The sequence below is a fragment of the Mizuhopecten yessoensis genome, unplaced genomic scaffold (assembly GCF_002113885.1).
Source record: "Mizuhopecten yessoensis strain PY_sf001 unplaced genomic scaffold, ASM211388v2 scaffold11181, whole genome shotgun sequence".
NCBI lineage: Eukaryota > Metazoa > Mollusca > Bivalvia > Pectinida > Pectinidae > Mizuhopecten > Mizuhopecten yessoensis.
Window position 1 is genome coordinate 665,415 of NW_018408920.1, and position 15,556 is coordinate 680,970.

Here is a 15,556-nt window from a genome sequence, read left to right on the forward strand (position 1 = left end):
AACTAGCGATGACTAGAGTTATAGAAGGACGGACGGATGGATGCACCACGAACGAAAGATGATATTTTAAGAGACAAATGAGCTATGTTTTTCTTACATGATTCAAATATTCGTTTGAAAAGCATCACTGAAAACACGCTCCCAACTTTTTAATTATTCACAGGAAAGTAGGTTCTCGTCTCAGATTCAAGCTCATAGAAGTGAGGTGAAATATCATTTCCTAATTTACTACCACAAACAACAATAGGTTTTGACATCATTAGAATATTTATGTAAATATTGTATAAAAATATATATCTCTGTATCACAATCAATGACTGTTGGTGACACTTCTGGTGGAAGATATCATGTGAAATCACAGGGAATGTAAACATGTAACGTACATAGAATGGCGGTATTCTAATGTTAGGTCTTTTCGCGCTATGAATACTGTGCTAAATTGTAATTACGCCAATTGAAGTTGCTGTATCAGTTTTCTATTGCGAATATTGGGAGTGACCCAATATATCAATTCGCTAATCTGTTAAATAAGCTTCAATAATATGCTAAATTTGATCCCACTAAAACTGAGTACTGTTACAGTATTGAAATCAACTTATGATTTCGACAGCACTTATTTGCTTCATATTAGGCTTTTACAAGTAATCGTTTTCGTAACAACACTCCATATTGTGAAGCCATAATTGAATCTTTTCCCCCCGAGGTCTTTTTTTTAAATCCTAAAGAAACTCAAGTTTGATTTTGATAAACCCCGTAAATAAAAAATATATAAATTCACTTTCTAATAAAGAATACCTGGCAATCATTATGTGAAAAAGATTTCTTAATTAGCATGATGTGAAAATACAATTATACAACTGCATACACGGTATAAACAGAAATTGAAAAGCACTTTCATACAGCATTAATATATTTGAATACTTTTTTCACAGCATAATTTTTATATTTAGATGAGCAATCAACTACATTAATTCATTTGATACATACTAGAATTATATTCAAATATGAACATGTATCTTAAAGAAATTTATACATTTAATATATACATATATATATATACATCTTATGATATACATGTTGGTCTGTTTTACGTCCTATTTACAGCGACAGTTGACATGCGGCTGGTACCTGGTGACTGTCCCAGGTAGGCCTCAAACACGCGACCCAGTGGTGGAAGGCTAGTGATCCAAACAGTCAGAGACCTTTACCACTCGGCCACCGCGCCAATCCCCACCTTATTGACTATATACAAACTGTGTTCTAACGTTTTGTCATCAGCTGGCCTTTTTGACTCTAAAAATATTGAGTAACGTTAAACTTTGCTATTTTTGAAATATACAAGACAAACTTCTTTTTTTTAAAAGTCAACTAAATGATAAAGGAATTTAAAAAAAAACAGCTTCTGTTCATGGAAAAAAACATACATCTTACATCCTTGGTAATTTGGTTGGTATTACCGGGTATAAGCCACTATTTCTGATAAACAAACAACAGATTTGAACCTGGTTGAAATGATATGTTCCATTTTTAAAATCAACATTTATACAAACCAAAGCCCTCTTAATTAGTTCGCATTCACTCCGAAAGACATTGTTTTAGATTTTACATACAAAAAAAAACACAAAAAAACAGACAAGCAACAAATAAAAACAAAAGGTACCGTAAAAACCCATGTAATTTGCGCACCTGTGTAATTTGCGCAGGTACTTTTTGAGGCTGAAAATCGGGAAAAAAGCTTCTACTCGAATATTTTGCACACCCAAAAATCTGAACAAAAAACGATGTTCATGCTCCGAAAATCGATCTCTGAATATATTTTTTTTAAATATGTTTCTTTTGAATTTTTTTTCATTGATGAAAAATGATATAAATAACCAAGAAGAAACTACGTAAAATGTGTATTTTGTTGTTCGTTTTCTTTGAATTATCTGTTCACACATGACACACACGTGTGCGCATATCGGCATACATCAATTCATTTTAGCAATATATAAAACATTTACTTGCTTACAAAAACATATCAATTAATAAGTAATTCGATGTTAGTAACCGCTGGTGCATATCTCCGGGTGAAAGACATAATTAGATACCTTTTATTGATCATAATTACGATCAGTGAGAAAGGCTCATCATGGCGGCTTGGGTATCGTCACTTCAAACCAGGTCATGTCACAGTTCAGTTTGGCCACGGAATTCGATTACCTTAGTCCGTGGTTTGGCGATATTTTTTGGCCACACAATTTTTACCTACTGTAAAATTAACACTATATCTGTGATTACCCGTTAACAATAGGTATACTTATTGAAATGATTTTCAGTTGCGATCGACGGACCGTGTTGTTGTATTTTTCACTCACCAACACGTGGCGTGAATTACGAAGCCCTACTGCCTTGTCATAACTACAGACTGATTTGATTACATGGGTTTTTACGGTAACCGTTTATATGTCTTTGCCTCTCATTAATGACATCATTGAATTGTTCCTTGTTGTAATATTTGGTGACAAAACCAATGTTAGGAAATAATCAACATAATATCATTGAAATGATGAAGGGAATGCTAAACCAAGAATTAATATAGAACTACTGGAAATCTGGTTTATTAATTGATTAAAGCTGATGGGTGAAAGATGAGGAGAATGATATTGCTGCTTTTCAATGAAGATATGACACTAACTGGAATTTGAGATCAACACGAAATGCATATTATATACTGCAGAGCTGCCATATCCTTCTTTGTAGTATATAATCTAAATACATTTCTGTTTTTAATCGTTAATGAAGTATATTTGATTTTTAAAAAAAACTCGCCATAGATCTGAATTTAAAAGTATTTAACAGTCTGTATGATAAAATGTATGGACATGTATCATGTTATATATCAAACTTTATCTTAAAACTGTAGAACAACTGGGCAAGGACAGTTCCATCAACCAAATCGTTCAATCGGTTTGAGCAATGGTTCAGCAATCTGAAGTTTAATGTTTGATTTCAGGTTGACAACAAGATTAATAAAACAAAAATATTCTTAAAAAAATTGGGAAAACATCATTGTGTCAAAAGTTTCTTTCTTTAATAAATTGGGACCAGCCTATTTCCCTGCAATACAGACAGACATCAGCACATTTGTCTTATCATATACAAAACTACTGTATGGTCTTTATAATTATAACATGCCTACACAAACAAATGTAAGTCATAATAAACCTTCACAATCATATAAACAATGCTTATACACTTAATACACACCATACAATGTTGTGAAACTGTTATATCGCATAATGTATATACAATGTACTCAAGCATTATTACAATGTAGTATACTGTGCATTGATCATAAGGTAACTCAGGTTATATATATACAATGTGGTAAAATATACATACAATCAATGTACATAACATATCTGCACATCAGATATTCTACATACTTACACAATCACATATACACCATTAAATACTTAATATATGTCATTACGAACATATTGGCAAATATTTAATGTTGGTAAAAATACAGATAACTATGTTAATTTGTAACATATGTAACAGGAGTGGAAAAAGTACGACCCGACCAGGATTGGAACCTGGGACACTCCAAACTCTAGACGAATACTTAACCAATTGAGCTACCTTAGTCACCAGCAATCGACCCAGTCCAATTCAGTTACAATACTCCTTCCTTTAACAAATTCTTCAACCCCGAAGATACAAGAGACACTATACCAACTTCTGCTGGTATGTTGTGTCGGTTGCCATAGGTAACAAGAGTGGGAAAATACATAGACAGACCAGATTAGAACCAGGGACCATCCAAACTCTAGACGGATGCTTTAACCAACTAAACCGTCTGGTCGCTGGCGATCGACCCACTCCAGTCCTGCTATAGATGTATACAAAATCATTTATAACATCTTAATTCATCAAGTACCTGTAGTCATATATACAATTCTGAACATTGTACTAACACAGTATACAAAATTGTATACTATAAACATCATATCTATCCAATCATACATAAAGACAATGACATCACTGTTTATAAATCTATGTGTTGAGTGACTCACCTTATTGTTAATTTATTCACCTTTTGTCAACATAAAATTAAATGGCACTTGGGATTGTGTCCCATAGCTTTGATATATTTCCTCTAACAGAGATATACATCCTTGATCAACATGTGGGTGAGGCAAGCTGCTGACTTGTAGCCCTTATCTGTCTCATTTTCAATGGCAATTTTACCAATAACTTTGGTAAGAACCTGTTGGAAAGTCAGAAAAGTCATATTTGATCTATTTTCATTTTTTCAATATATTTTCCATATTTCTGCTATAAATGCTAACCAGCAAATAGAAATGTGATAACAAACCAAACGAATTGGAAGTGAAAAATATAAACAGATGAATTATGGAAATCAATGCAGCAGTTACGAGTCATAAGAGTGAACTGTTAATGGTAACGCACAACAACAGATGAAGATTGATGGTGAAAAGTCACTGATCTTCACTCAGGTCATTGACAAACAAGGCAAAGTAATAAGTTTACTAATTGATATCAACTATCAACAGCATAAAGACATGCGAACAATCACTAATCCGCACTTGTAGTCATACTTTGCTATAAAAAACAAGGCAATCCATAGGCCCCAACCGATAATGATTTCTATATTTAACAAACAGTACACTTATGTCAGGAACCATAGGTCACAGTGAGGTCATATTGACCTACTTCTTGCACCCATCCCAAGATGTCCTTGTACACCAAAACTGGTTACTCAAGGTGAAATAGTATAGATTTGCCATGGACAAAAAAATCAAAAGTGAAGGTCAAAGGTCAAGTAATCGGTCACAGTGACCTATACTCATTCTTGCGCTTTGCACTCCGTCATCCCAACATGTCCTTGTACACCAAATCTAATAACTCCAGGTGAAATAGTATAACATTTATGCCCGGACAAACATTTTCAAAAGTAAAAGTCAAAGGTCAAATCATAGGTCACAGTGACCTTAATTCTTGCACTCTGCACTCCAATCATTCCAAGTTTTTCTTGTACACTCCCATCATTCCAAGTTTTTCTTGTACACCAAATCTGGTTACTCCAGGTGAAATAGTATAGAAGATATGTCCCAGACAAACTTCTCTGACAGAAGCACGGACGGACAGACACACTGACTGACGCACTGATCGACAGACAGCAAACCCAAAACCCCATCCGGTTGTACTGTAAGTGGTGTAACCCCAAGTGAACAATGTTCACTGGTTAGTGAGGTTAATTTATTTCTTAAGTCTCCTAATTGGTGAAGATAAGACAGCTGAACCTATTCAGGTCGGGAAATAAATATAGCCGAACTATTTTCACATTCTAATTAAATATCGTTTCATGGACTTTTCTAAAATATACATATACCAGAAAATAAAACTAAATCCAGGTCAACCTGTGGATATTTATGGATGCTGGTGATTTCTACTTTATATTTTAGATGAATCGGTGGTTTCCTACCAGTAATACTTTAGATGGATCGGTCGTTTCCTACCGGTAATACTTTAGATGGATCGGTCGTTTCCTACCAGTAATACTTTAGATGGATCGGTGGTTTCCTACCGGTAATACTTTAGATGGATCGGTGGTTTCCTACCAGTAATAGTTTTGATGGATCGGTGGTTTCCTACCAGTAATAGTTTAGATGGATCGGTGGTTTCCTATCAGTAATAGTTTAGATGGATCGGTGGTTTCCTATCAGTAATAGTTTAGATGGATCGGTGGTTTCCTACCAGTAATACTATAGATGGATCGGTGGTTTCCTACCAGTATTAGTTTTAGATGGATCGGTGGTTTCCTACCAGTAATAGTTTAGATGGATGGGTGGTTTCCTGCCAGTAATACTTTAGATGGATCGGTGGTTTTCTACCAGTAATAGTTTAGATGGTAACTGTAGTACAGTTCCTTCATCACATCAAATCAAGGTGAACAGTGAAAAAAATGTACGAACACAATTACCATTGTTGGAATCTAAATGGTTTAGTGTATTTTACAGTTTCGTGAATACATGGCCTGGTCTAGATAAAGCTTGATTGCTGTGTAATAGTTACCTGTAACAAGTCTTGGTCTAGATAAAGTTTGATTGTGGTGTATTAGTTACCTGTAACAAGTCCTGGTCTAGATAAAGCTTGATTGTGGTGTATTAGTTACCTGTAACAAGTCCTGGTCTAGATAAAGCTTGATTGTGGTGTATTAGTTACCTGTAACAAGTCCTGGTCTAGATAAAGCTTGATTGTGGTGTATTAGTTACCTGTAACAAGTCCTGGTCTAGATAAAGCTTGATTGTGGTGTATTAGTTACCTGTAACAAGTCCTGGTCTAGATAAAGCTTGATTGTGGTGTATTAGTTACCTGTAACAAGTCCTGGTCTAGATAAAGCTTGATTGTGGTGTATTAGTTACCTGTAACAAGTCCTGGTCTAGATAAAGCTTGATTGTGGTGTATTAGTTACCTGTAACAAGTCCTGGTCTAGATAAAGCTTGATTGTGGTGTATTAGTTACCTGTAACAAGTCCTGGTCTAGATAAAGCTTGATTGTGGTGTATTAGTTACCTGTAACAAGTCCTGGTCTAGATAAAGCTTGATTGTGGTGTATTAGTTACCTGTAACAAGTCCTGGTCTAGATAAAGCTTGATTGTGGTGTATTAGTTACCTGTAACAAGTCCTGGTCTAGATAAAGCTTGATTGTGGTGTATTAGTTACCTGTAACAAGTCCTGGTCTAGATAAAGCTTGATTGTGGTGTATTAGTTACCTGTAACAAGTCCTGGTCTAGATAAAGCTTGATTGTGGTGTATTAGTTACCTGTAACAAGTCCTGGTCTAGATAAAGCTTGATTGTGGTGTATTATAGTTACCTGTAACAAGTCCTGGTCTGGATGTGATGGCCAGCTTTCCAGTTCCTTAATAACTGATTGCATCATCCATCCACCTTCTTTTAATCGCCTGTATGCCTCTTTTCCTGGAAATGAGAACATTATAAAATTTTATCATTAGATATTGGATTCCAAAATTTAATCAATAGCCTTTTTTTATGAACACATTTCTTCCCAATTTGTTTCCTATGAATTTTACAACACAAGTTTATAGTTCAAATTTTCTAAATCCATTAAAGTGCTCTACCTACTTCTAACCAAATGATTAACATTAACAATTCTTTTAGGTAAAACATAAAAATCTGAGTTCAATTTTATCATTTTAGCTTGATAATGACAATATCATACATGTTTTTTATTTAAACTTTTATAATGGATATAATTTTTAAAAAAATGTGTTGTTATATCAAGTCATCTGTGGTTTAGGACAAATACTGTTTGAATGTTATTATCAGAGTAAACAGGGAATTACGTCACATACTGTATATATGTATCCATACGGCCAGGGACAATATTTCCTACTGTATCAATACAGCCGGGGGCAATATTTACTACTGTATCCATACAGCCGTGGGACAATATTTACTACTGTATCCATACAGCCGGGGACAACAGTTACTACTGTATCCATACACCAGGGGACAATATTTACTACGGTATCCATACATCCGGGGACAATATTTACTATTGTATCCATACAGCCGGGGACAACATGTACTACTGTATCCATACAGAAGGGGACAATATTTACTACTATATCCATACAGCCATACAACAATTAACAGGGTATAGAAATTATGACATAAATACATAACACACCTGAATCAATGGATAACAAAAATATAAGTAGTGGCAGGCTAGAAACTACTTACCTGGTGCTGAAGCGAACATCACCAAACCGTCTTCGATACACGTTAAGGACGGGATATCCTGCTGGGGAAGAACCTGAGGCGTCGTATCAACATTAGGAGCCGGGGACATCATTTACTACTGTATCCATAGAGCAGGGGACAATATTTACAACTGTATCCATACAGCCGGAGACAATATTTACTACTGTATTCATACAGCCGGGGAAAATATTTCCTACTGTATCCATCCAGCCGGGGACAATATTTACTATTGTATCCATACAGCCGGGGAAAATATTTACTACTGTATCCTATTTACTACTATATCCATACAGCCATACAACAATTAACAGGGTATAGAAATTATGACATAAATACATAACACACCTGAATCAATGGATAACAAAAATATAAGTAGTGGTAGGCTAGAAACTACTGACCTGGTGCTGAAACGAACATAACCAAACTGTCTTCGATACACGTTATGGACGGGGTATCCTGCTGGGGAAGAACCTGAGGCGTCGTATCAACATTAGGAGCCGGGGACATCATTTACTACTGTATCCATAGAGCAGGGGACAATATTTACAACTGTATCCATACAGCCGGAGACAATATTTACTACTGTATTCATACAGCCGGGGAAAATATTTACTACTGTATCCTATGGGAATTACGTCACATACTGTATATATGTATCCATACGGCCAGGGTCAATATTTCCTACTGTATCCATACAGCCGTGGGGCAATATTTACTACTGTAGCAATACAGCCGTGGGACAATATTTACCACTATATCCATACAGCCGGGAACAATATTTACTACTGTATTCATACAGCCGGGCACAATATTTACTACTGTATTCATACAGCCGCGGACAATATTTACTACTGTCAGGGAATTACGTCACATACTGTATATATGTATCCCTACGGGCCAGGGCAATATTTTCTACTGTATCCATACAGCAGGGGACAATATTTGCTACTGTATCCTATTTACTACTATATTCATACAGACCGGGACAATATTTACTACTGGATCCATACAGCAGGGGACAATATTTACAACTGTATCCATACAGCCGGGAACAATATTTACTACTGTATTCATACAGCCGCGGACAATATTTACTACTGTATCCTATTTACTACTATATTCATACAGACCGGGACAATATTTACTACTGCATCCATACAGCAGGGGACAATATTTACTACGGTATCCATACATCCGGGGACAATATTTACTATTGTATCCATACAGCCGGGGCCAATATTTCCTACTGTATCCATCCAGCCGGGGACATTATTTATATCTGTATCCATACAGCCGGGGAAAATATTTACTACTGTATCCACACAGCCGGGGACAATATTTACTATTGTATCCATACAGCCGGGGAAAATATTTACTACTGTATCCTATTTACTACTATATCCATACAGCCATACAACAATTAACAGGGTATAGAAATTATGACATAAATACATAACACACCTGAATCAATGGATAACGAAAATATAAGTAGTGGCAGGGTAGAAACTACTGACCTGGTGCTGCAGCGAACATAACCAAACCGTCTTCGATCCACGTTATGGACGGGATATCCTGCTGGGGAAGAACCTGAGGCGTCGTATCAACATTAGGAGCCGGGGACATCATTTACTACTGTATCCATACAGCCCGGGACAATATTTACTACTGCATCCATACAGCAGGGGACAATGTTTACTACTGTATCCATACAGCAGGGGACAATATTTACTACGGTATCCATACATCCGGGGACAATATTTACTATTGTATCCATACAGCCGGGGACATTATTTACTACTGTATCCATACAGACGGGAACAATATTTACTACTGTATTCATACAGCCGCGGACAATATTTACTACTGTATTCATACAGCCGGGGAAAATATTTACTACTGTATCCTATTTACTACTATATTCATACAGCCTGGGACAATATTTACTACTGTGTCCTATTTACTACTATATCCATACAGCCAGGGACAATATTTCCTGCTGTATCAATACAGCCGGGGGCAATATTTACTACTGCATCCATACAGCAGGGGACAATATTTACTACGGTATCCATACATCCGGGGACAATATTTACTATTGTATCCATACAGCCGGGGCCAATATTTCCTACTGTATCCATACGGCCAGGGACAATATTTCCTGCTGTATCAATACAGCCGGGGGCACTATTTACTACTGTATCCATCCAGCCGGGGACATTATTTATATCTGTATCCATACAGCCGGGCACAATATTTACTACTGTATCCACACAGCCGGGGACAATATTTGCTACTGTATCCTATTTACTACTATATTCATACAGCCTGGGACAATATTTACTACTATATCCATACAGCCGGGGACATTATTTTCTACTGTATCCATACAGCAGGGGACAATATTTACTCCTGTATCCATCCATCCGGGAACAATATTTCCTACTGTATCAATACAGACGGGGGCAATATTTACTACTGTAGCAATACAGCCGTGGGACAATATTTACCACTATATCCATACAGCCGGGGACAACATGTACTACTGTATCCATACAGACGGGGACAAAGTCATCTGTGGTTTAGGACAACTACTGTTTGAATGTTATTATCAGAGTAAACAGGGAATTACGTCACATACTGTATATATGTATCCATACGGCCAGGGACAATATTTCCAACTGGATCCATACGGCCAGGGACAACATTTCCTACTGTATGCATACAGCCAGGGACAATATTTCCTGCTGTATCAATACAGCCGGGGGCAATAATTACTACTGTATCCATACAGAAGGGGACAATATTTACTACTATATCCATACAGCCATACAACAATTAACAGGGTATAGAAATTATGACATAAATACATAACACACCTGAATCAATGGATAACAAAAATATAAGTTGTGGCAGGCTAGAAACTACTGACCTGGTGCTGAAGCGAACATAACCAAACCGTCTTCGATACACGTTATGGACGGGATATCCTGCTGGGGAAGAACCTGAGGCGTCGTATCAACATTAGGTTTTGGTTGTCTGACATCAGCTAAATCTGATGTCTTTTTGGCAACTGAGTTGTCTTTTACTTCAGGGGTATCCATGGATTGTTTTTCCTCAGATTCTGTAGCGATGTCTATAAGCGGTTTAGCCCCTCCTGCATTTTGTATGGGTTCCAGTGTAGATGATTGTGGATTGGTCAAACCTGATGTTTGCTGTGATTAAAATAGGTAGCATGGTTAAAATGGTAAGGACATACAGAACTCTTAGTTTCAATTAACAATTGAGTATCAAATTGTGGCAGTGACCATAATGAATGTTGTAAAGGTCATATTATCTGGGAATAATAACATTGATATGTGTTTGTTTGTCCTTTTTGGATTACTGAAAAACATTTCATCACTTTTTATGAGATAACGTAACACACACACGTGATTGTGTTCTTTAACAAGCCATTGGGATTGATATGTCTCGCCTATGCCCGGCTTTGACCATCAATGCACATATCAGAGAAACTAAGTTAAACGCAAAAACTTAATGTTGATGGAAATGCTGACAAAGTCAATGGACCATTAAAGGTACGCTGCATCTTCTATATTAACTTACATAACTGAAAAATGAATTGATGAGAAATAGTTATGTTGGTCTTTAAAATCAGTTGTTGTTGAACAAAATGGTGCATATTGTTGAACAAAATGGTGCATATTGTTTTGAAAGTGTCATAATTCATCCATTGCTAGAAGTTGTTATTATTCAACAATCATGAATTTATCTTTTTATCTCAAATTATCAAAGAGAATTATATATAAAACTGAGTTAATTTTCCTGTGTTGGAAATTTCATTGGTTGAGAATTAATATAACGTTGCTGTTCAATGATTTTAAACATATCTAAATTTGACGGGGAACACTATTTTGCACACTATTGCAGTTGAAAGCATAACCTAGGTAGATATAATTTACTTTTGTTATTCCAAAGTTTCAAACTCACAATTTTTAATTCAAATATTGATCGCTGAGGATGTCATAAGCTTACAGAAAATTATTCTTCCAATTCCCTGAGGCAAGGGGGTTAGGGACAGATTAAGGTCTAAACCGTCTCAACTGCTACTGATTAATTACTGTTATAAAAATTGTCATCGATATATATATATCTTGATAATCATAATTACATACTGGTCCAAAATACTGTTAGTTAAAGCATCCAAGGTCTTGAAACAAGAGTTTCAACGAGAAAACAGATGTAGCTTGATATGGACTCCAAATGAAGCTGGACGCTGTACAAAAATATACTTACATTCCTTGGTCTGGCATCTGATACCTCATTATGGCTTTTAACATTATCACGGCTGTTAACTGTCTTGTCTCCTTCTGGTTTTAACATAATAGATATTGTGGTTATTATGTTAGTTGCCATTTTCTTTTTTGCAACTCTCGGGACATTAGATAATTTGCTACATTTATATCTGGTATACACTTGCCATGTTTATCACTGTCTTCTTGTAGCAGGAATGGCTACATGTGTCATGCATCATAAGCGACATTTAACAACCTTACATGTACTTGTCTGTGTATTTTTTAGGGGGATTCCCTTTTAACGAGTGTATTATGTCATCATATCTGGGCCTTTTCCAGATTTACACATAGTTTGGAACTTTTAGATAGTGACCTATACATAAGTACTATTGTGTGAAATATTGTATTTAATTTTTAATTTCTATGAGTAAAACAACTATTGATATGAAACATAAGGATGGTGAGCCTCCCTCAAAACTACAAATGGGCCACCTTCGAACCACATTCTTGGGCAAAATTTGCATTTGAAATAAGGCGCAACATGCACACATGTGAACGATAATTCATATTTCATGAAATTTTGTTGTAGGCATATGTTTATGTGTAGTGTACCCGTACCTGTAGCGTTGCTATTATCATGGTTCTATCTTATACCAAGGACATTAGACACACTTGCTATGTTATCATTCTACCCTCATGGACATTTATGTTTACTTCTGTCTCTTTTTATATCAGAGATTGCAAATACACCTCGCTGTGATTATCATTGCATCATCTTGCATCCCGGGATCTTTCGATACATAAAATCAACATTTCATACTATAGAACATAAGTACAATTGTGGTTCCATTTTAAATTATATGTGAAAAACAGCTTTCACCCAGTAAAATAGAAACCAAAACACTGACAGGCCCAAGGGCTCCATCAAGTGTCTGATCATTTTATACCCCCAAAACTGTCAAGTAGAAAACAAGATAACGGTCGTGCACATTTATGTTTGTCTATTGGTTGTGAGGTAACCTTTAGTCCTACTGCATGTAGGTAGGTATGTCAGTATATAAAACTATATCTTATTTTCAATTCAAGGTGTGAAATGTCAGTAATTTTCAAACTCTTCAAATTAAGGACAAAACATCAATATCATTCTGAATTTGAAATTGAGTGGTAGTCTTACGAGAGATTGATTTGTTTGTGAAACATTTACGTGCAACTAGATGGAAGGCTATATTTACAAATATCAGTGACAAAATCATTGCATCCTGATTGCTAGTTCTTTTACATGTAACTGCTTCTCTATTGATACTGTAGGAAACAACGTTTACTACTAAAGTCATAGTGTTCACAGCGCAACTATTGTAGACATGTATACTCTCAGTGCTATTGACAAGGTATGAGTACAATTACATCACCATGCGATATGCCTGATTCATGGACAACGAAACCATAGGCAAGAGAAAGATAGGAAATGCTGACCTGGTGGTGTATCCACGGGTGGCTTCACATGAGGGACGTTTGCTCGTGTATTGGCCTCTTTTGTGTCGTCTGCCACTTCTGTGCCTGGTTGGGGTGGTGTTGTAACTTTTGGTTTTAGCTGTTATTAAGAACAAGTCGGACAGTTAAAATCGTTAAGTAGAGAAGTTAAAATTCCAAGGTACTAAAACCACAATTACAATATGAAAACAAATGCTTCAATGCTGCAACAAAGCTTGACTCTGTAAAGAAATACTCACGTTCCTTGGTCTGGCATCAGATATGTCCCTATGTCCATTACTTCGGCTGGCCGCCAAGTCTTTTTCTAATTCAGAATTCCCTTGAACTTTAAGATAAGAGGCCATGATAATAAGAGTACATGTATATATCATGAACATTTGAAATGAATATATTGTTCCAGGCTGTGATAATGCTTATAGGTCTTCATTCCTACCCAGGAACTTTAAATAACTCGCTGAATTAGTATCTGGAATACACTGCAAGATTTTAACCGTCACTCTTCTACCGCAGAACTTAAATACAGAAGCTACATATTATGTATGTTATATGCTATATTACCATCACATAATATTACATGTGGATCACCAACACTGATACCATATCAACAGCAAAGGCAATGTCTGTTGTGGTTTCAATTGATTTCACATGGTTAAAGAAAAGCATAAAACGCATTCCAATTAGATCCTATTAACTTGCTGAAGCTTAATTCATGACAAGAGGCCTATCGGACATGTATCGTTCACATGTTTATTTTGATATATGAACAAGACAATATTTTCAAATGTTTACGTTATCCGAGTCAATTGTGACCATTTAAGATTTCATATTAACTCGGACAATGACAGTAACAGAAGGTTTACCGAGGCTTTATTTCACATTTGTGACCTTTAAAAAGAGTAAAGGTCAAAATTAATTCAAAAAATCTTCTCCGGACGAGCTTAAATTTATTTCATTCAAGTGACTTTCCAAACTGAAAATTGATCTCGGTCATTCAGTTTGATCCCACACTTTATAGTCATTCGTGCCAATTAGCTACAGGCGAAATGTCATTACCCTGGAACTGTTGGTTTTCTACAAGCTGTTTATTTTAGCTTAACACTTTAATAACATTTTACCCCAGTGTTTCACATAAGGATATTATTTTGCTGAAAACATGAAAATACTTGGAATATTTTTATATATTTTTCTTTCTACCATTGTTAGTAGCTCCTAGTCTTAATAAACAATTATAATGTTCTTACCTTCGACAGAAATTCCCACACCTTTATCCACAACATCTTCTTTCTTTGTACCAAATTCTGAGCGACATGCCTTTGAAAAGTAAATAACACAATTTATAATAAGATAACATCAGTTTTCTGCATTGTAAGAAGAATAAAATATCATAGTGCCAACATTTTAGAATTAAATCATAAATCAAATAAAAAATATTTCAGGAATTGAGGTGATATGAAATTAAAAGGGAAGGCACCATGACCGTTCAAAGATTACCAAGATGAGAGAGCATGGCATTGTGTTTTAATGAGTTTGCGCTTCATGCATATCATTTGGCACTGATAAAAAGGGTTTCTTTCCAAGATTTAAAAAAATGCAATGATAATCCTTTCCCCTGAATACCCACTTGTGAAAACACACGACAACTGAAACAGCTTTAAAGCAGTTCAAAATATGCATATAACATAATTGGTACAGGGTCTTTGACAATTGTCTAGTAACTTTCTACAATATTTTATCCACCATAACACATTGCAAAAAAAGGAGAAACATTATTTTGCGGATTTATCTGGTGGTAAGTATGACAAATGAGGAGTATTGGTTTATTCCGACACATTGGTTGACCTATATTAGCTTTAGCCTGTGTGTTGACTCCTGGAGTCCATTCCAAATCCTTTCATAGGACACGCTACATAAAATTATATAATAAATCTGGATTCCATATTTGTGAAGATGAATCAATTCATGTTTAACTTCATAAA

At 35.7% G+C, this 15,556-nt stretch overlaps 1 protein-coding gene across 1 annotated transcript in view; it reads right to left on the reverse strand.

Annotated features, from left to right (window-relative positions):
• Nucleotides 1-2,119: 2,119 nt before the first annotated feature.
• The window catches only part of LOC110440435 (protein starmaker-like), a 31,861-nt gene continuing 18,424 nt past the window's right edge, over nucleotides 2,120-15,556 (reverse strand). Inside the window, exons 7-13 of the mRNA XM_021483512.1 lie at nucleotides 14,822-14,891; nucleotides 13,820-13,905; nucleotides 13,563-13,680; nucleotides 12,091-12,164; nucleotides 10,727-11,009; nucleotides 6,887-6,990; nucleotides 2,120-4,255 (exon numbers count right to left, since the gene is read on the reverse strand). Of these exons, the coding sequence (XP_021339187.1) occupies nucleotides 4,145-4,255; nucleotides 6,887-6,990; nucleotides 10,727-11,009; nucleotides 12,091-12,164; nucleotides 13,563-13,680; nucleotides 13,820-13,905; nucleotides 14,822-14,891 (846 nt within the window). The 3' untranslated portion in view covers nucleotides 2,120-4,144. The remainder of the gene's footprint in view (nucleotides 4,256-6,886; nucleotides 6,991-10,726; nucleotides 11,010-12,090; nucleotides 12,165-13,562; nucleotides 13,681-13,819; nucleotides 13,906-14,821; nucleotides 14,892-15,556) is intronic.